The sequence below is a fragment of the Prinia subflava genome, chromosome 2 (assembly GCF_021018805.1).
Source record: "Prinia subflava isolate CZ2003 ecotype Zambia chromosome 2, Cam_Psub_1.2, whole genome shotgun sequence".
Lineage (NCBI taxonomy): Eukaryota > Metazoa > Chordata > Aves > Passeriformes > Cisticolidae > Prinia > Prinia subflava.
In genome coordinates this window covers 106511915-106534229 of record NC_086248.1, presented here as the reverse complement: position 1 = coordinate 106534229, position 22315 = coordinate 106511915, and the positions used below count along the sequence as shown (strand labels likewise).

Below are 22315 nucleotides of genomic sequence, written 5' to 3'. Positions count from 1 at the left end.
TTGCAGTAACTCTTAGAAAATTGTTCAGCACAAGTTACTTCCATGACAAGATAATCTCCAGCCAAAGATTTTCACAACAGACAAGAAGACAGCCTAGACCTTAGAAGAGACAGTGGTCTCTTTTAATTTTCTTTTCCTTGTCAATTTACCAGGGTAACTAAAGAAATCAATACCCGTAATATATTTAATTTATTAAGAGTACAGTCATTCCATTCAAGGGCAGGGCTGCTGGGACCCTGGACAAGCCAAAAGGATGGGGCTGACAGGAATCTCACTGAAGTCAAGGAAAACCCAGCGTTCTGTGTCTGGGATGGGGTAAAGAATGCATCGGGATGGATGGGCTGCCTGCCTGGGGCAGAGAGGTGGTGCCCAACGACGGAAGGAGCAATGGCCATAAACTAAAATATAAGAAGTTTCACCTCAACTTGAGGAAGAAATTCTTTATGTTCAGGTTGACGTAGCACTGGAACAGGCAGCTTAGGGAGGTCAAGAGTATTCCTGTCTGAAGAGATTCCAAACCCACCGGGACCTGTTCTTGTGTCACCTGCTCTGGGTGCCCCTGCCTTGGCAGGGGCCTTGGGCTGAGGTCTGCTCCAACCCGAACTGTTCTGGATTCTGTGAGTCTGTGACAGTCCCCTGGAACGGGAAACACTTGCTGTAACGCGATCCCGCAGAGCCGCTGCCTCACAGCACCCAGTGGAGCCATGACCGCTTTTTAACCAGCTCCCACAACACGGCGCCGCGAGCTTGCCCCATTACAAGGAAGGTCAGAAAACCTGACGGAGCGCTCGCAAGCTGCGGCCGGAGCAGGTGCCCAGAGCCCCTGTCGGAGCGGGACTCGGCCTTTGGCACCGCTCGAGGCCGTGCTCGGCCACTCCCGCCGTGAGGGGCGGGCGGGCGGCAGAACGGCCGCGGGCGGGGCCGCGGCGGGAGGAGCCGCCCCTGCCCGGCGCAGGCGCCACCCCCGCGGCGGCCGCTCGTGCCCCGACTTCCTGAGGGCGGGCGGGCCGAACATGGCGCCGGGCCGCTGGCGCCGGGGGCGGCCGCTCCTCAGCGCTCTGCTCCTCGTAGCGCTGCTGGGTCCCGCCGCCTGCTTCTCTTCCTCCTTCTACAGCCCCGGCGAGCCGCGGAGCAGCGTGCGAGTGCTGTGCGGCTCCAACTGGAGCCTGGTGTTGCAGGGCCAGTGGATGTTGGAGTTGTGAGTAGCGGCCGCTTTCCCGCCCGCCTCGGAGGCAGCGTGGCTGGGGGGCGAGGGGGGTTCCCTGCGAGGGGCGAGTGTGGCCGGTGACTGCAGCCCCGCTGTGGGGAGAACGGGCCGGCCCGGCCTTCCCGCCCTGCGGAGGGCCCGCGCAGCTTCCCCACCCCGGTGGGTGCCCGGGGCCGGCGTGAGGGAGGCGGCGGGCGGTGCCCGCGGTGCCCTGTGCCCGCCCTCAGCCGGCGGGCACACCCTGCTCTCTGCAGGGAGGGCCGGGCAGAAGGAGCTGCCCCGCAAGGATCCCGTCCTGTGTGGGCAGAGGGCCCAAGGTTAAACGGGTCACTCCGGATAGAGGGGAATGAGGGATATGGAATGAAGGACATGGAGGTGTCTGAGCGAGCCCAGAGCAGGCCACCAAGTTGGTCAGAGCATCTCTCCTTTGCGGAAAGGTTGAGAGAACTGGGGTTGTTCACCCTGGAAAAGAGGCTTGGGGTAACCTAACTGGGCCCTTCACCTGAAGGGAATTTATAGGAAAGACTGGGAAAGATTATTTACAAGAGCATGTCATGACAGACCAAAGGGAAGTGCCTTCAAACTGACAGATAGTTGGATTAAATTGGATATTGGCAAAGACATTATTTGATGTGGGGATGGTGAGGCCTGGCACAGGTTGCTTAGAGAAGCTGTGGGTGCCCCATCCCTGGATGTATTTGAGGCCAGGTTGAACGGGGTGGGGCGTGGAGCAACCTGGTCCAGAGAAAGGTGTCCCTGCCCGAGAAAGGTGTCCCTGCCTGTGGCACGGGGTTAGCCCTGGGTGGTCTTCAAGGTCCCCTTCCAACCCGGACCGTTCAGTGATTCTGTGAGGCAGCTGTCCCTCGGGTTCTCATCTGAGTGTCCAAGGTTAATGGGTCACTCTGCGAATAGTGTCCAGCACTGCTCCTCGCCCTGCTCCCCCACCAGGGGCTGGCGCTGGGCTCTGTGTGAGCTCCAAGAGGGCTGAATTTGGTAGGGAATATCTAGCAGGAGTAGGCTTCCAAAGCAATATTACATAATATCCCAGCCTTGACTTGAGCTCAGAGTCTCATTCAAGGGAGATGCATCAGATTTCATTAACTTCTGACTGACTGTACTGTAGTGCTGGCTCTGCTTGTGACATGGCACAGTTCTTGAAATGCATGTGACTCTATTTTTGGTGGAGCCTCGCTCACCTGCTTCTATTTAGAAGGGGAGGGAAAAGAGTTTGCGGTGGTTTTTTTAAGGACAGCAGTGAATAAAAAAGTAATTTAAGTAGGCATACAGTCACGTGGTACCTGTGGGCTGGGCAGCTATAAAATAGGATTTTAGTGTGGCATGTGTGCTACTCTGTGCAAGTGCTTGAGTTTAAAACAGTTTGAACATCCGAACTCATGCTCCCTCCTAAATACTTAGCTAGCTACTTAAAGTTTTGGGTTGCTCTTCAATTTGATTTTTCTCCAGTCTCTTCTTAGCGAGATGGACTATCACCCCTCTTAGGCTTTAGTGCTCAGGATCCTGCTGGATCAGTTAATCAGTGAATAGGTGCTAACAATCTTGAAACAGCTGATAGTCATCCAGGGATGCCAACTGTTGAGGATTTAGAATGGATTTTGTGTCTCTCTTCATTTATTGTGACCAAGAAGGTGGAGGAAAAAAGAAATGTGTTTTCTCCCACTCCGGGATTATGTTTTAAATTGAAGTTTTTTCACTGGGGACGTCTTAGTCCAATGTAGAAGCAATTGTGTGAAAGCTACTGATTCATACACAGGTTGGTGAGTTTTAAGGAGAAAGATTATTTATGGTGACTCAAAATTTTTATTTCTAAAAGGAAATATAATAACTGGTGGTGCGTGCCTCTGAAGAAAAGAGAGGAACTGACTGAAATCAGAAGTGGTTGGGATAGCAAACAATTACAATCCTTTGGAAGCCTTTACTCCAGTTGAAGAATTGGTCTTTGGAGTGAGAGGCTGCTGACAATAGCGATGGTGGCAGAGTTAGCTTTAGTGTTAGCTGGGCATGGTACATGTTGCTGCATTGCTTAAATCAGACTCTAATTAATTTTATGCGGTGTTTGATGTGTGAAAGATACTCGGGTCTCCACACTCTTTTCTTTGGTTCATTATTGGTGCTTTCTGCTTTTCTCCTGAGGAGGAACCTCTGTCTTTAATGAGGATGCAAAGCAATGCTGCTGGTGTGGAATTAGTGAGTTTGAGCTCTAGGGTTGATTTTTTTTCATGTTTCCCGGGCAGAATCCGGCCCGGGTTTTTTCCCCTATCCACTTTCCGGGTGAAATCTGACCCGGGTTTTTCCCCATCCTTGCTCCCAGTCCTCTTCTATCAAAATATCTGCAAGAGAAGGGAGAAAATTTATTTTATTTTGGGAGTGAAGCTGGTGCAGGCAGCGTCTTACAGCCAGTGAGTTTTCCATGGGCAGCAGCTGCATCCCTCTTGCCGAAATATTCCTGACTGGGCTTGTGGCAGAAACTCTGTGTGAGAATTCTCAGCCCAAGTGGCTTCAGTGAGGAGAACAGCAGAAGCAGACTGATGCGATTCTTGCAGCAGTTTCCGTTCTGATGGGTTTTGGCTTCTACTGTTTTTTATCTAGTTTAGAGCTAGTGATACAGACAGGAGTCCTGCATGTCAGTCCATGGATTCCTTCCATGCTGTCAGCCTGGCTGGCAGGACTGCAGTAATGTTCATCAAAACCTCATTTGTTTGAAGAACCTCCTATTTATTTATAAAACCTTTGTTTTCCGAGCAATGCTTTTTGTAATGCAAAAACAGCATCTTCATGAAAAAAAATTATTTTCATCAGCTGCTCTTTTGAAGCCTCCTGCCCTGGTAGGAACAGGTACAGCTGCAGTTTAATGTCAATTTTTCTATTTGGGAAAGTGGAAAATCACTGTGCAATTCCACTTTTTTGTTGTTCCCAGGAGTTCAAATAGAGAAACTTACATTTGAAATTACTTGTGTGTGGCATCTGTAGCAGAAATAGGGTTTTTCATCCTTCATCCCTCCTAGCTGAGGTGTGTGTACTCGGCTGGCTTTTTATGAATATTTGGTTATTCACAGCTGGAAAAATTGCAGGCCCTGGAATCACTGCTGCATTTCATTGATAAAAATGTTTTGGAGAAGGTTCTGTGTCTGCCAGACATTGCACCATTTTTTGGATGTTGTTGCTATCACAGCACACAGGTCTGGGCTGGAGTGCTACGAATGTGATGCTGGAATGAGCTGTCTTAAAAAGTTTCCCTATTTCCTTATCGCTTTTCTGTAGCTGTGAGATAATGATTCATTAATTTGAGAAGTTATCTTTTTGTCTTTAATATTCTGTCTGTTAGGAACATAGAAAACTAATTTCTGGTCTGCTTACTTGAATTGCATTTTGCATTTATAAACAAAACTTGTTCCAAGCTTGATTTATCTCAATTTAACATCCTCTTCTTTTTGAAGTAAATTAAAACAAGCAAACAAAAAAACCCAATTCATCGATAAACTTGTTGTCTTCATGCCTCTGGTTACAAAAGAAATTATTTATGCTCTTGGTGCATCTGCAGTTACTTTTATGTGCTTGTTCCCACATAGGGTATTAAATGTTTTGGTTCTGCTTTGCTTTAGCACAGACTCATTGCTGTGTGTACCTGAAAAAGAATGACTTCATTGTCCATTTCAATATTAGCCAGGTGAAAATCAGGAGACCAGTTAACAGTCATTTCCAAAGCTTATTATACTTACAGTGTGGGCCCATACTTTTTATTTTTCCACTGTCATTTATCGTTAAACACTGCCCTGCTATCTCCTTGGCCAGCTGATTGCAAGGGTTCAGCCCTCCCACCCTTTTGTCTGTAGCTTCAAGGGAGTGTGCTGAAAATGAAACAGAATGTTTTGGTGTTTAGATGGGTTAATGCTTTTAATCAGTTGGCTTGAAATACTTTGTGTAAATAAAATCCCAAAGGATGTGCTAAACTATTTAACAATTACTGTAAGTCAGGTTAGAACTCAACAAGGCTGAGAATTTTCTATCACTTAAGGATGTCTAGTCTCTTACTTCTTGTTAGTGTCCAGGCTTTTCTTTATCTTGTTCTTAAAAATACCCAACAACCCAAAGCCCAATAAAAGCTAAAAAGAAAGAGAAATGAAAATCAAGTTATCAAAACCCTCTTTTGGTTTTGAAGCCTCTGCAGCTCTGCTGACTGGGTCCAGAGGAAGTGGCCAAACATTTTATTTAACAACTGAACACAGCTGAGTGCTGTGCAGGGCATTGGCTGAACAAAACCTGCAAAAATGTGATGCTGAAATACCCTTTGTAGCAGAAACAAAATTAAACAGGGGCTGAAGGGGGCATAAAATGATGGAAGTTAATCTGCTGAAGCTCTAGAATAATTCACATAATTTTTCATTGATTGATTTGCTTTCTATTTTAAAAATAATTTCTCCTTCTTAGAAAAAAAAAAAAAAAGAAAAAAGAAAAAAAGAAAGAAAGGTTTGTCTGGTTTGGAGAGGTTTGGCAAGGAAGCCAAACCTTGTCAGGAGCTTCCAGGGCTTGTGTTGTGGGGTAAATGACAGGGACCAACTTCTGTATCTTTGGCTGCCACCTGCTCACTTGAAAAGTCATTAACACCACACAGTTGATCTGGAGCTTTTCTTTTGTTGCCATTACAAAGCTGCCTATCCTGCCTTAAGACCTAGCTGTATTTAGAAACTGTCTTTTTTTTTTTTCATTTTGTATGCTTGTGAGATCTGTAGCAATAAGGCAAAAAATTTTTAAAAGAATAAAAATAAGAATTTCATTCTGATACTGCTTTTACCATTCTGTTGGATACTGTCCCAACATTTTCACTCATTTTAATAGCATTCCCAATATGAGCTTGGTTTAAGCAAGTTTTGCTGTTTTCTGTTCAGCAAATCCTCTCCTGCCTGTATCCATAAGCAAGATGCCTGCAGCTCGGTGAAATTGCCATGAAAACCAAGTGTGGAATGGTACTCAAGGTTGCATCTGTTCACGGATACTGTTTGTCATGGTAGTGAGAAGGCAGAATGGAAAGAGAGAGTTAAATGTGCTTGAAAAGGAGTGAGGTGGTGAATTCAGTAGCCAGGCAGGGACAAGAAGAAAGAGAAGTGCCTTGGAGCTGGAAACTGTGTATCAGATGATCTTAGCAAAGTCCTTCTGTGTTTGCTGACCTGCTGGGGGTGATACGGCTGAATGGCACCTTTGCTCAAACCGGTTTTAACTCGAGTGGGTCTTTTTGTATTGCCTCAGTGAAGTTGTTGCTGTTTGAAAGCCAAAGCTTGTTCTTTTATGCTTTAGATCAGAGATAAATAGAAGTCAAAAGCAAAGTCTGTGTCTGAGAGCTTCAAACTCTGCTTTTTCAATTGCTTTCTTTATGCCTTCTGCAAAAAGCTTTAGGTATTGTAATGGAGTAGGAGCAGGAGAAAACACCTGCATTCTTGGAAACAGTGATTTTAGTCCACTGAGGTCACTCGTTTTTGCAGTGATAGATGTTTGCAGCCTTATTTGTGGAGAGCTGACCGTGTTTGAGAGCATTTCAGCTGTAAAACCGTGCTGTGGAAGAGGTCTGGAATCATCAGGAATGAGATGCGTACTGGGGAATGTGCAATACCTGCTTGCAGTGAACAGTTCGGCAGTGTGTCACTTTTAGCTGTGATGGAGATCAGCAAATTGCCTTTTCGTGTGCAACAGGCTACTGAAAGCTTTCCTTCCTCAACAGGGTGCCCAAATCTTGATTTAAATTCCAGCAGACTTTGATTTTTGATTTGGAAAGGCCTGTTTTCTTGGCACACCTGTTTGCACTGCACCCTGTGCCCTGCAGGTTAATAGAGCTACCCCCTTGTGCACAGGGAGGAGAAATGGGAGTGACAGCCCTAAATTTGGTGGTGTTGACAAAGTGCTAATTGTTTCCTGGCCTGTCTGGAGGATGGCAGAAGTTTGGTTCCATCTGCTTTTGCCAGGGACCTGCTCTTGCGTTTTTTGACTCGAAAAGTAACAAAGACTGGTTCCACAGCAGCCACGAGGGTCTGTTTCCCTGCTCCTACAGATTATAGGGTTTTTCCTATGAATTTAAGAATGGTAGTTATACCGTGACTTCTGTGGAAATACAGATCAGCCACAGTTCTAAAGGATTCATCAGAAGACCCTGAGAAATTAAATACTTCCCTCAGTCCTTCAGGGTGCAGAAAGTTTTCTGAAGCTTTTGATAAAGTGTGAAGTATTCTACTCTTCAGTAATTTACTTCCCCTTACACTTACTCTTTCAGTATTTTGAGACTGAGAAAGAGACACGATAAAGCTTTGGTAGTGTAATTTTTTTGTTATTCCCAGGAGGCAGTCATGAATTCCTTGACGCCTCAAATGCTGCACAACAAATGCAGACATGAAAGCTTCAGGAAAGTGAGGGTGTTGAGGTAAACAGCAATGGTAACTCTTGCAGAAATCTGATGTCTATTGCAAGATCTTTCTTGAACATGTGGGGACAGGCTGTTTCCTGGCTGGCAAGAATTGGATGTGTAAATTCAGGAACGTAAAGCAAATATTTTAATTCTGATTGTCTGTGCCAATGTTCAGCTGGAGTGGCGGGATCTTGTAGCAGTAGGTGGAATTATTGCTATCCCATGTCCAATATTGATACTAAATATTAGACAGCCAACAACTGCAGCTTTGTGTAAAGTTCAATGTTATGTCCTGTCACTGCTAAACCGTGACATGGATAGATTTTTGTGATAGATTTTCATGCTGCTTTGAACTAAAGGAAATATTTTCAATCATGTGAGTGCTTGTTGTGTATGGTATATTCCTATTCATTCAGGAGAAATGCTCATGCATGTCAAATGTAAATATAAATTTTGATGGGGTTGAAATTTCTATTCCAAAATCAGATTAAACAGGATAAAGGATGTATTAATTTTGAAAATCTCATGGTGTGAATTTGAGACACCTAGGGAAGATGGATTTAAAAAACAGTCAAATTTCTCTCTTTCATTTTAGATCAACACCAGCTGCATTATCTGATGGATGTTTGCAGTTTCTTATTTATCAGTCAAGCTTCTATAATAAAATAATCCTGTTTGTAAAGTACAGTATCTGTCAGACTGTTATTAAAAGCTCTCTCTGGGCCAGCAGCACAATGGAGAACATCGCTGTGTGTGAGACTTGTTTCCAGCACCTTTTGGAAAGATACTGAGAGGCTGTCTCTTGACAAATAAGATTTATGTCCTTTTTTCAGATGCTTTCACACTGAATGATGTTGACTTAAAAAGACAAGATATGGGCTTTCACAGAATCACAAATTTCTAGTATAGTTAAATACAACAAGTATTCTTAATTTGTGTCCTTTTAACTGCAAAGTGACAAGATTCCCTTTTTAAAATGCAGGAGTTTAAAAACTACCACAAAGCCCTCAGAGTAGATTTAACTCTGCCTCTTCTGTGAGAAATGACCTGTTTTACATGAGGCTTTATTCATATGAAACATGAACACCCCCGGGGTGGCTGGGGATGTCTGTCTGCAGGCAGAACGGAGGTAAGCATTCCTGCTGACAGCCAGAGAACACGGATTGCCAGTCCCTAGGTCAGGTAGCAGTGGTGGCAGACAAACCAAAGGAGCAGAGAACCTTGTGAAGGTTCCCAGTGCTGGTTTTGTGCTAAGGATCTTGGACTCTGCCCAGGAGGGAATGTTTGGATGGTTGTAATGGATGGGGAGTGTGGTGGCATTTGTAGAGCACTGTGACAAGGAGTGTCCCCAGACTCGCTGCTTTTGCTGCCGAAAACCTCCATCCCCGGCAGGTGAATCACATTAAACCCCAGAGAGGTCTCTCCTCATTAGCAGAGGGCTGGGTCTGTGCATGGGCAATTGCCCCAGCTCAGTCTGTGCCTCCCAGTCCTGGTTCCCTTCCGTGTGTCTGACAGAGCTGCACAAGCTCCATGCAGGCTTGGCCAACCAAGCTAGGCTAAAATACAGAAAGGTGGCAAAAGGGATTTTATCATCAGTGTTATCTGATATTATCCTTTATATTAGCTGTTCTGTTTCCAGATTGATATTACCAGGAGGTGCAAAATTGGTTTAATTATTCCGATTGAGAGTGTAAAAACCGCAGCTCTTGAAACATGCACTCCTGTTTTTCTGATATGAATCCCGGGTGCAAACCAGACAATAAGCGTGAGCAGTAGGAGTTTGATGTGTGCTCTTTTCAAGTCTCTAATAACTGCTATCAAAAAGGGCATGTTGTGATGTATGGAGTAGTGGGTTAAGGCAAATGCAATTTAAGGAAGTTCTGAGGTGTGGGAAATCAATACAAAATGTTGTGATGAAGGGTACTGCTTCAGAGGACAGCCTGGCTTCAATAATTCAGGTAGCTGCCATGGAAATGTATTTCATTTCCTATGTAAATAGAATAAATCACAAGTGGTGAGGGGTTTGGATACGAATTTCTCAAATCTGTGATTTGTTTTGTTTTAATAACACGGGGAGGAACATAGGGATTGATTAAAAAACTTTGATTGTCTTATTCAGTAGACTTGATTAAGAAAACCTGTAGGTTGTTTTGCTTTGTGATTGATGTGTTTGTGTTCTCTGTGTACGATAAATCAATTGGAATGTCTTTAAGTGTAAGAGTATTAAAATATTTACCCTGCCTTCCCCCTTTAGCTACGCCCCTTGGTGTCCAGCCTGTCAGCAGATTGAGGCAACCTGGGAGAGCTTTGCAAAGGACAGCGAACGGCTCGGCATCACTGTTGGGAAAGTGGATGTCACTCAGGAGCCAGGTACAGCATGAAACAGTATCAATAACAGGAATTATTCATTACAAGTGCCATTTACTACTTATTTAGGCTTCAAAGTCAAAATAATGTTATCCACAGTTTGTTTCTCCATACAGTTCATATTTCTGAACTGAAGTTTATAAACTCAGTTTGAAGGATTAAAGAACTGGGGGGGTGATCTGGCTTAGTACTGACTTAAAAGAAGCTTATTCTCTATTTTAATCTTCTTCACTGGAAGCTGTTGCCTGTCTCATTCCTCCAACCTGTCTGCAGAAGATTCCAGCTCTGTTAGGAGAATTTCAGGGTGTGGTAGAGCAAGCCTGCTTTAATTAAAGTTGCTAACTGTTTCCAGTATGGTGCTGGTTTATTGACTGGTTTAATTGTGCCAGTGCTTTATATTACAGATGTTATTGCTGTTTCCTGTTGGTGATGCACAGAGCAAATATATTTATAAAAACACTCTTCTAACTATTCACAGAAGTATGAGTGCAATCTAATTTATTCCTTTGGTGACTCCCTCAAAGTTCTGAATGTATCTTTGTACAAGCAGTATTAATATTGTATAAACCTCTGCATCTCTTGGGAGTGCTTCATGCTTGTTTGGGCATTGAGGGGATAAAGAATTTTATCAGCAGTATCAAAAGACTGAAAAATGAGCTGTTGTTAAAAAAAAAAGGCCAATCTTTACTGATTTTTCTTTGTTTCTGCTTTATAAAGTGTGTGAAAAATGTGTTTATTTTATTAGTTGAAAGCATGCTGAACAGATTTACTGTATCAAAATGCTTGTCTCAGAATCAGCAATCTAAACTGACAAGAGAATGTCAGCTGGTCTAGACCCTGTGTAGGTTCATGTCTTGTTAAAAGTTCACAAGTACACAAAAAATCTGGTATCAAATAGCTGCATATACCAATCATTATATAGTAATAAACAGATGAGTTTTAATATTACCTTGTTTATATAGATGTAAACTTAATAGTTGAATTTCTAATGTTGCTGAGAGTCCTGACCCCTAAGCATGGGTTACTTCAGAGTCAAAGGACTGACCAAATGATGAATTTGTACTAAAGCTCGTGTCATAAACCTACAACATCCAGTTCAGCACTGGAAGCTGCAGGCACTTCTAAAACTAAAGAATGCTCAAACTGAGAAACAAACATTTATTATGTATTTGACCTTTGGTGCTGATGTAATTTGGAATTTTGGAGCTCTCCAAAGTTACTGAAGTATTTTTACTGTGGGCTTTGCATCAGCCTTTCAGTTGTTGTGTTTAAGTGCTCTGTCTCCTTTCTTGCTTGCACAATGGTACTTTAATTAGTCTTAGTTATGTAACCCCTTCATTGAATTGAAAGTAGTCAAAATGTGTTAAATTAGGGGAAAACCACGAGATGAGTGCAGAGTTACATAAAACTGCACTTCCCAAAGCGGCAGGAGAAAGTGGCCATTCATGGTGCTTGATTGCAGGAGACGCCTGAGGAATAAATCCACCGGAGTCATAATGGCTTCACAGCACATTTCAGTCCCTTCATGTTCCAGCCTCCAAGTGCTTCCTCTTGCCTCATCTTCTTCTTTGAAACAGTCAGTGTGGAACAGGCAAATAGTGGAGATGCTTCTGGACCCTTTTGTTCTGCATATTTGTGGTGCCTTTTTTAAGCTCCTGATCACAATTTTTACCCGTGAATTACAACAAAACTTCTTGCATCTTCTGTGTCTTCTTTGAGTAGTTGTTGGCTGGAAGCAGCTGGAGTTTTAGATGGCACCTCTATTCTCTGTGCATTTTCAGGGGTATGCATACATAAATAAAAGGGCTTTTAAAATTTTGATTGACTGTTGATTTCACAGTGGATGTCAGTTTCTGATTTGCAGACAGAGACAATAGCCAATTCAAGATTGTATGAAACAGGCACCAAAACAATTTAATGTGTTCTTAAATTTTGTAGTTGACTCACATGTGGTTTTACCAACCTAGGGAGTGCCTTAGATAACCAGCAAACCTAAAATACTGGCGATGCTTAGGTGCACTTCATAACTTTTAGATTTCAGAGTTGTTTCTGAGGTGTTCGCTCTAGAATAGGCCACAGGTAAGAGGTTTGAGCTGTTTTATTTCCTTTTTCTAAGTGGCATTTGTAAGAACTTCATTGTTCCTTTCAGTGTTCCCATGACTTTCTCTGTTCTTAAGCTAATTATGTTCTTTGTGACTCTCCTCCCAGTTTTTCTGTCTGCTTTGTTAATTCTGCTGTTACACTTGTGGGTTTGTTTGCTTTGTATCTCCCTGTGCTAGCACAACTTTTAGCTGTTTCAGAAAGTTTTTCATCACCCCGCCTCTCATAGCAATAAAGGCAGAGAGCTGAAAAGTTGAAGTAAAGAAGCTTTCCTGTCTGGAACTTTAAAGATCATTTGCTTTAAATGTCTTCAAACAAAATACCAAACAACAAAAAAAGCCATAACCCTTTTTTGCCTATCCATAGAGGAATTCAAACTGAGGAAAACATTACCACTGAAACTTTTAAAAATACCTGGCTTATTTCAGTGTGGCTCATCTTTGTCTCTAAAGGCAGAAAGCCTCTTGCTGCAATACTTTTCCAGGGCTAATCTGGTTGCCTAGAGCTGTTTGCTTTATTGAAGGCTGGATAAGGCCTTCATTTCCCAAAAGGCTTTCATGGAATTATATAAAAGGCAAAGTTAAATAACCATACTCTTTACACTGGCACTTTATATGAATTGCAGTTGCTGGCTATAGGAATCCAGCCCTTTCCAATGGACTCAGAGTGCATCTAATGCTGGCCTGGTCCAAAACTTCAGCTGGCTGCAAATACTGAGGAGACAAATCCATTGATGAGGAAAATTACCCCTCAGTAAACATTCTTCAAGCGAAACATTTTTCCTTAATTTATAACCAATATTTAGTATCTATTACTGTTTGTAGCATATCTGAATACAAACTGTTAACCTGTATTTACAAAATATTGGTGAAAGCTATGCAGCCTGCTCTAAAATACAGATATGTGGGTATTGAGGGATAAGTCAGAATGCTGAGGAATTTCAGTGTTACTGAACTGTTTGTGTTGTTTTCTTCCCTTTCTAGGCTTGAGTGGTCGTTTCTTTGTCACAACACTTCCTACAATTTACCAGTAAGTGTGTCATACTGGAAACTGCAGCTATTGACTCCTACTTGTCACTCGATTTAATCTATAACTGAAAAGTAGGGGAAAATGAAGGATTGGTGGCTTTTGATTTCAACTCAGGTTATTGTAGCTTTGATGGCATGATGAAAACTTTCTGTGGCTTTTCTTTAGTTTAAATGACTTTACTAAGTTCCCTGTTATCCATGCTATTAAAAATGGATCAGACAAGACATTTGCTGTATCTCTTCTCCAATAAGGTGATGTCATCCTTGAAATACTGAACCCTTCATTAAGTCAGAGTATTATGAATCGTGCAGATATACAAACAAATACATATATATGTGCACTTTTAATTCTGAGTTGTATTTAGAAATGGTTTGGTTGTTAACCTCACATGCTTTGTGTATTTGCTGTAATGTCAGTGAATATTTAGGAGAAACAAGAGCTTTATAAATGGCAAAACCCCATGCTGTTTAAAAGTTGAGATTTTCCATCATGGATTACAGTTCCCAAACCCTCAGCTCTGAGCAAGTGAAATCTGTGATGCTTGGGGGGGTTGGTTGGGTTTTTTACCCCGGAGTTTTGGGCTGTGTGTGCTGATGGGCGTTTGTTTTGCAGTGCCAATGATGGAGTTTTCCGCAGATACCGCGGCTCCCGGACCCTGGAAGATCTTCAAGGCTACATCCTAGAGAGGAAGTGGGAAGCTGTGGAGCCTGTAGCAGGATGGAAGTCTCCATCTTCTATAATGTAACACTTGGGTTTTGTTAACAAGAATAATGTTTTATATCTCATTATTCATTAAGGTTCCCGTGTTGACAGTTTAAAGACAGAAGGCCTTTATTCCTCAGACTTTCAGGCTTTGCAGAAGCAGTCAGTATTGACAGCCTGATTCGCAGCTTCTCACCTATAAAGGCAGCTTGTTTTCTGCATTTGCTGTTGTTTGTGCCTGCTAGGGTTTGTTTAGGTCATCTTTGGAAAGAGATTAAGAGAAAAAGTACAGCCACTGAGCATTATGTAAAGTGGTATTTCCAATATCTACTGAGTCCTGGAATCAAGTGTGTGTTTACAGATTATTACTTTATAACTTTTGGCTGCTGGGCAACCTTTTAGCTTTAAGGATTTCTTGTTCATTTCTTTACAGGAGAGTCTTTTGTCTCCCTTTGGAATAGCAAACAGTGTAGTACTTGCAGAATATGTAAGAATTTGGTTTTAGAGAGAGGGATTTGCTTAGAAATATTGAATGACACAGAGGATGAACCAAAGATGTGAGTGGCCCGTAGTTCCTTTTGGCTGAAGCCATTATGTATTCATTCACATCAAAGATCCAGAGAGGGTCCTTATTTTTCATGTGAGAAGGAAGAAGAGCTGTGGGATATTTGGGAATGGGGACAGAAGCTACAGGGCTGCTGTGAACCTGTCCTTCCATTTCCTTGTTTTCCAGGATGCATGGCATGGCAGGGCTGTTTCACTTCTCAGGATGGATCAGGGTAAGTAACTGTATAGTGTCTCCATACCCCCTTTTTATGCTCAGAATAATCATATGTTTACAAGTCAACACATAACTGAATATTTTTATTTTCCTTTTATGAGAGTTGCATCACGTATTGCATAGGAGAAGGGGAGAGCAAGGGGAGTTTTTAGTAATAATTTGTGCATCTGGGGTTCAAACTGGCAGCACCACTTGTACAGGAACATGATGAATTTTGATAATAGAGTAATTATCAGAAGTAATGATATGGAGAAAGGCCTAGCTACACTGAAGTGTGTCTTAAAATATTAAAACATACTTTACTTTAAAATATTTCAAGATGCTTTCATTTGGGAACTATCCAAGTTTTTCCATGGCATCCAAATACCGAGAATTTTCAGACATTTTAGATTCTGGTCAGGAAACATTCTCTTAGAACCTTTGACTGCCAGTGAGATTGAGAGGCTGTGTTTGATTGCCACAAAATATGTTACCATTGTAATATGTGCTTCAGAAAAGAAATGGATCTGAGAGTTGGAACAAGTTTGTATCACTTCTACTAAGCATCAAACTGACTAGAGTCAAGCAGAGCTCTGAGTTGTGTATCTTTGATTCTTTTACTGGATAGTATTTACTTTTGATAGCCTTCTGATGTTTCTCTTCTATGGTTGCTCTGAAATGGTGTTGTTTCTCTGTAGTCTCCTTCCTGAAAGATTAACTATCCTGGGAAGAAACCTCTCATTTGCATTGCACTTTGATGAATATTTCAGGTGTACATTTCCTCACTCCTCCTGCTCTGCTGTCTTTACTTATGCTTTAATAAATATCAAAAAATGTTGTGACATTTAAAAAGAACACTCTGGAATTTCTGTATTTAAACTCTTGTAAATGTTGATTGTGGTTTGTTTTAAAGGAGGTTTAATGTCATAATTGACTTCCTACTAGCTCGTCTGGCTCGATGTGCTGCTTGACTCAGCCAGCTGAATTTGTAGGTTTGAGGAACAGACTAAAGAAATCTTAATACTGTATTTGGGTTATTATGTTTAAATTTAGAAGTGAAATCATTTATTTAGTGTATGCTTAAGAGTATGTGGCTCCTTTTAAGAGCTGAAAAGCTTAAGTAAGAGCTGAGTGGCTTAATTTTAGTTAATGAACAGATGCTACATAAGGATGAAGGATGTTGTGATACTTTCCTGCAAGCTCTGAGGCTCCTCATCCATCCATCTGCAGTAAAGGTTGTGTGTGGCATCTGTAATGCTCAGTGTCTTAGGGAGAAGGAGCTGTGCATCCCCTGCTTAAAAAGCCTTCTAATGTGAACAAATTAGTAAAAGCCCCCAAGATTTAATGGTGTCAAAAGGGGAAGACTTCAGTATAAATACTGTTAAATGAAAGGGCTTTATCAGACAGCAATTTAGGTAGTGGTGTTGGCAGTAGAAATCCTAAGTGGGTTTAGGTATGAAGTTGTTAAGTATCTTATTCTGTTTTCCAGCAAATTCATAACTACCTCACTGGCACTCTTGGAGTTCATGTTTGGGTTTCCTATGCCATCTTCATCTTAGCTACCTTACTGATTGGACTGCTTCTGGGTTTGGTAAGAAAACATGACTTCTTTTCTCAGTTGACTAGAACTCTTGCTTTGCATGATCTTGTGAAAAAAATAATACCAACTTTGCTCCTAAGACACACTTAACTGTACATTGCTTTAATAATATATTACTAAATACTAATATCTCTTCCCTGTGCCATCCAGAATGTGCAAGAGTGGATTAAAGCTGTGCCAGGGAGGTTTACAGTGGGCATTAGGAAGCAGAGGGTGGTTATACACTGCAGCAGGCTCCCCAGAGAGGTGGTCAGTGCCCCAGGCCTGTCACTGGTTAAGAAGCATTTGGACAGTGCCCTCAGTACAAATCAGGTCATCTTCTTATGAAATCTTATCAAATTCTCATGAAATGCTTCAACTTAGATTTGTTTAGTCCATCCACTAAAAGGAGTGATTCTTGTCTTGGTCTTCTTGTATCTAAAACACTTTTCTGTTTAGGGGTGCAATGTGTGTGGTCAGAGTTGGTCAAGACTCCAACTTTCTAAGAGCACAGGCTTTGTGGAGAGTTTTATTATCCACAGAGGAACTGCTTTTGTGGGAGTCAGCAATGTAAGGGTTCTGCCACACTGTTACTCAAAAGGATGAAAATATCTTTTAAGGCTTTGAAGATTTGGGGGTTTAAGTTCTTTCAGATTAGTTGGGTTCCATGAGCACATTCTGCAACTGCAAGGACACTTCGAACAGTTCTGCTGGTAACTGGTTGAACCTGCTGCTAAGTCACGATTCCTTGTAGGAACTGTAAAAGTTGTTTCTGGATCTCTGCCCTTCAGCCCAAATATTAGTGAAACAAAAATTTAGTCAGTGTATTTATCAGTAGTACTGGGAAGTGATTTCAATGCAGCTGAAATTTGAGTTTAGGCAAAACCACGTTTTTGTACTTGATGTGCATACAGAATTGTTGTGTACAAGCAAATGTTTTTGATTATTCAGTTTCAACAGCTGCATTTTTCTAGATGGTAGGTTTTCACCAAATGAGAGCAAAATGAGTTAGTATAACTAGGAGCAAGTGAATATCATGTTATAAAAGAAACTCTCCTTTTTACTCCTTCACTAAAAAAAAACCCAAAGTGAAAAAGCTGAAAAAATGTGAAGTTAAACTCCCAGCTCTTTCCAAAAAGCTTTTCAATGACTGAAATATATTTCTTTGACATGATGTCAGCTCTGTCTTTTTCTTTGCACTATTCTTAGCATGTGTCAGTGAGGAACAAATGTGTTCCTTGCATTTTGGGTGTCTGCGTTCTGCACTGGGCTGGTTAAATAATGAGCACAAAAGGTGGAACACGCATCTGTGTTGGGGAGCCAGTGATAGGAATGGAATAACATCCCAAATCACAGGAAATCTTGACCAAGGTTTTTTCCCCAAATTTTCAGAAAGTAAAAATTCTCAACTGTCTTCTGAGCTTCAGCTTCAGCTGTGAGCAGTGTCAGTACTGAATAAATTTAGGAAAGTAGGAGGCGGAAAATGGGTAATGAAAGCAGGGAATGCTGGTTAGTACACACTGAGAAAGCACTTCTTTCCATGTTTTTATTTAGCTCTTATCTCTAAGCAAGATAATAAAAGTTTGTAAATTTTATTGTGTATATCTATCTAAAAAGAATGAGTGCAGGGACTTTTGCAATTGCCAATAAATGCTGTTTTTATTATTGCTAATAAATGCCTTTTTCCTTTCCACAGATCCTGGTTTTGATTTCAGACTGCCTCTGCCCAGCTAAGTCAAAACACAGAGCTGAAACACCTGGTAAGAACTCTTTAAGAGGGCAAGAAGCTGTGGTTTAAAGTGTAAATTTGTAGGAGGAAGGGCAATACACTGCTCAGATCTTAGGTGTGAGCCAATAATCCAGGAGCCAAGCAAAAGTGGTTTGTCTTTGGTTTGTAACTCAGTGGAATAAACTGAAAGTCTATCTGTGCCTGATATTCAAGGAAAATAACGGGAAGTGGAGGAGAAATCTGCTGAAGACACAATGAAATAACTGAAAAATAAGGAAAAGTTTTCAATCACAGAGCCACAGAATGGTTCAGGTGGGAAGGGACTGTAGGGATCACCTGGTTCCAATCCCAGTTGGAATAATAATCCCAATCAATTGTAATGTTGATCAGTATTTCAGAGTATGTCCCCGGTGGTGCAGCTTTAGAAGGCTTTGCTGTGAGATTCAGTCTAACTGCGGTCTCTGCTTTGTTTAGAAGAAGCCATTACCAAGGAGAATGCGGAGAACGCGGCGCTGGAAGAGCCGGAGGAGGCTGCAGAGCTTTCCGCGGATGATGCGGAAGAGGCTGCAGCTGGGAAAGATCTCTCAGACGGAGAAGACGCAGCAAATTCAAGTGCTGATAGTGCTGATGAGTCGGAGGAGGATTTGGCACTTGGAAAAGAATCAGGGGAGGAAGAAATGGAAGACTTAAGTGAGCAGCCTTTAGCTGAATCAGAGACTGAAAGCACAGTGAGGCAGCGGAAAAGTCAGGGGGCTGAGAAGGAACTATAGTTTTCCCAGTGGTGTATCTTGTACACTTGGACCAAAGAAGTGTCAGACCCCTTCAGGGTCTGAAGCTGGAGCTCACACTTGATTTGTCGTTGGTGTTTACGCAAAGCTCTGCTCTGCCAGCAGGCTCCTCTTTTTTTAAGCTTAGTACTTGCTTACTTTCTTTGATAAGCACATTTGCTGTGTGTTGTGTGACCTTAGCCGTGACAATCAGAATCAGTGTCTTATCTGTTCCATGTCCTCTCAGAGAAGTAGAGGGTGTCAGCCTCAGTTCACCAGCTCTGAAATGATCATTGTCTGTGTCCCTCTAAGGACTGACCTGGGCAAGATCAGGTCTTTTAACTCCAGGGTAGCTTGGCAGGACTGTGACTTTTCTGTCTGAATGTTGATTGTTCCCAAATGCCACAGAAGCACAGAGACGATTCACTAGTGAAAGGAGGCACCTTACTGGTCTTCTGTCAGAAGTATTGTGTAGCTTGGGTTTGTTTTTATCACTTTCAACCGAAGCACCTTTCTCTTCCATTTCTGTTCGTGTTTGTTTTGGAAGTTGATCCTGCAGCTCACCCCCCAGATGTGTCAGTTTTTGGTGATCCAGAGGCTGTGTAGCTTGAGTTGTTTGACCCAAGGAGTTGGAGTAATTAAAAACCTCAGGCAGAAAGAGAGTTGCAGCTAAATGTTTAAAATGTGTTGGGACTTTTAAAAGGTTTAAAGGAAGTTATTTTGGTCAGGGGGAAATGTTGCCAAAGCATTTTTTTGACAATTTTTTTTTCTTTTAGTAATTTGTTCCCATCAGGAGACTGTAGCAGGAAATACTCAGTTTGGAATCAGTAAGTTGGATTTTTCTTGCCAGTGCAAGTCTGTCATGCGCAGTGGCAGTCCTGCCATTTCCAACTTGGGATCCTTTTGGCAGAACTCAAGCTGCTTTAGTGATGTTATCTGAAGAGGCACTTAGGGTTTTACCTTTGATCACTTTTCTACTTTTGAAATCATCACATTGGGAAAAGAGAGGGGGGCACAGGTGGGTAGTGGCGAGAAGCTTTGAGTTTTGCTATTCTACCAGAACAAACACGCGTGTGTTGAACCGTGTAAAGTGAAAATGGCTCATCAGGTAGACAGCATTCCACGTGGTTACACTTGGGTCATTAAACATATCAGAGTACCACTCCTTTGGGTTCACATCTAAGTCTTTTTTGGTAAGGAGTACCCTCAGTGAGATCTTGTGTGTTCCTGCTTTGTTGATGTGTGACCCTGAACGTAAGGTGTGTCCTAATCTTGATATTATTTTTAAATATATATATATATGTTGCATAAACCTTGCTAACATGCATGAATTTCATCTTGTTCTTCAAGAACGAAGAGTAGTCAGAGATAAGATTATCTCATTAGAAGAGAAGTTGCAAGTGCAGAATGCTGGCTTCCTTTGAGACTAACAGGGCCAATTTGTGTTGAAAGCTATTTTGTTGCTGTTGTTGTTTTTTAATGCTCATAAAGAACATATTTGCCAAGAAAGCTCAACTTTCTCATCTATGTCCTGTCACATATGATTTTGAATTATATGGTAGGAACTTTGCATTTGTCTGGTAGAGCTGCTCATAAAGAAGAAAATTACACTGCATATCCTGAAATTGAAATTTCGTAAGGACTACTCCTAGTCTGGAGTCTTGAGTTCCATGTAGTGGACACCTCTAAATGTGCTTTCACATAGGTGAAAACTTAGACTTGATAATATCTCTACATTGCACTATCTTGAGAAGAGTCTGTGGTGTTTGGGTGTTGTCCCATGTAACTGAGCAGCTGTAAAGCTGGCAGCTGCAACACTCAGCAGTAGGTGAGGCACAGCAGCCTTTCAAGAGCTACACTAAATTTTATCTGCAAAAATCAAGGAAACTCTGTGGCCACCGCAGTGTGAAGAGAAGAACCGTGCACTTGGAAGACAAAAAGGCGTTCTCGCCAAGAGCTGGTTTCCGTGCGGTGTCTTTGGATTTCACAAGCAAACAAACCTGTGAATGGCACTTGTCCTAAAAGGCCCTTTGTGAGATGCTGCGAGAGAGCTCAGAAGCCCCTTTGTGTGGTGTGCCTGAATTCTCTGCTCACCTTTCCTCTGTTGTTGCACGTCACAGTTGGGTTGGGATTATTTAAACCAAAGATACGAAGTGTTTTCCATCATGAGAGACTGAACTGTAAGATCACTGATGAGCAGGGATTAAATAAGCAGGCAACAGGTGACAGCAGCTTAGATCTGTCTTCTGAATGTAGAAATGAGCTTGGTCAGGCTTCTGACAGTTCTTGAACATAGGATGGATGTTCCTGTGTTTTCATGAATAAAGTAGGGAATATTAATGCTGACAGGGTTTGACCATATTTGATGTGTATGGTGTACCTTATTGCAAAGATCACTGAATTGTGATTAAGGCTTTGTTTAGAAAAGGTGATACTGTGCAACCATTGCTCTCTCCAACTTAAATGTTACATGTGTAGGAAAATTACTGGAGTGTGATACTGGAGATAGTTTGGACTAATGTTTATCTGGGAAACAGCGAGCAGTAAGCACTGTAAAGGCTAAATTTGCATTTAACAGAAAATTATTAGCTGTGCAGTAGGAGTGTCATGCTAACATACCTTCCAGGATCAGGGTTTTTCCCACTAAAACACACTTTAACTGAATCATGTGAGTAGTGCTAATTAGACTATTACAATAGTTTTAAACTTGGTGTGTTTCCAGAAAGTCAGGATCAACATTTTGTGCAATCTGGGTGTACTGTTATCTCTCTTCTGTTAGGATTAACCATGAAGAAATGGAACTCGTTCTTGCAACCGCAGTATAGACAAAAGGGCCTTGGAGAAGCTGCTGCTGGCACTGTTCAAAATGTTTTGGTGAAGGACAGGGCCTTAAGGCTTGTGAACTAGAGCTGTGTGTCAAAATTAATTTAAGATTGTTGAGAAGCAATTTAAATATCAATTGGGCTGCATGCCACTGGAATGGGAATGCTTGACAGCAAGTCACGGAAAAAATCTGGCAGGTTCCTTCTTCAAGAGGCTGGAAATCCATCCAGCATTCCAAACCTCCTGTCCTTGGGATCTGTGTGAACTTGTATGTGTGTCTTGGAATGCTCTGTATCTACTGCCCCCATGGGGGTGGCACGTGTTATGTGGGTTTTCTTCCTGGAAATGTTACACAGGGTCGTCTGTTACATGGAAGTGTTGCAAATTTATACTTAGGCGTATTTTTACTGAAATGCCACATAAAATTTTTTATTTATGACCTGCTTGGAGTCATTTTCTTTTCCTCAGTGCAGAGCTGGCTCATCTGTGTTGTTAACATTTTTTTTTTTAAATAATGATGATCTTCCAGTTAATCACAGAGGTTGTGGCTTGTGAAGATTCTGTAAAATCTTTAAAAGAAACCTGGACATCAATGAATTGCTTCCTTTTGGAGGGTTTACCTGGAGGAACCCAGGGCTCTCAAAGGTTTGGAATGGAGCTGGGCAGAAGAACATAACTGAACCCTTAAAGGCTTCACCTCCACGTGAGGTTGTTCTTTCCCCTCCCTGAGAAATCCCTAACTCTGCCAAAGCTGTGCGGACTCCTCTGCGATTTGGAGGCCAGCAAGAAATGTACAGACCTAAATGAGCCATCCTCAGGTTGTGGTTCACATTCCAGGCAGTG

The 22315-nt window shown here is 42.1% G+C and overlaps 1 protein-coding gene across 2 annotated transcripts; it reads left to right on the top strand.

Annotated features, from left to right (window-relative positions):
* Positions 1-955: 955 nt before the first annotated feature.
* TMX4 (thioredoxin related transmembrane protein 4) lies at positions 956-21911 on the top strand. 2 transcript variants are annotated; one of them, XM_063391474.1, is made up of 8 exons: positions 956-1198; positions 9871-9986; positions 13067-13112; positions 13725-13853; positions 14548-14593; positions 16064-16165; positions 17850-17913; positions 18360-21911. In XM_063391474.1, exons 1-8 carry the CDS (start codon positions 1014-1016, stop codon positions 18650-18652), a joined length of 981 nt encoding a protein of 326 aa, XP_063247544.1. In that variant the 5' UTR covers positions 956-1013; the 3' UTR covers positions 18653-21911. The 2 variants fall into 2 exon arrangements, with proteins under 2 accessions (XP_063247544.1, XP_063247543.1); XM_063391473.1 differs by having other exon boundaries at positions 959-1198; positions 18357-21911.
* The last annotated feature ends 404 nt before the right edge of the window (positions 21912-22315 follow it).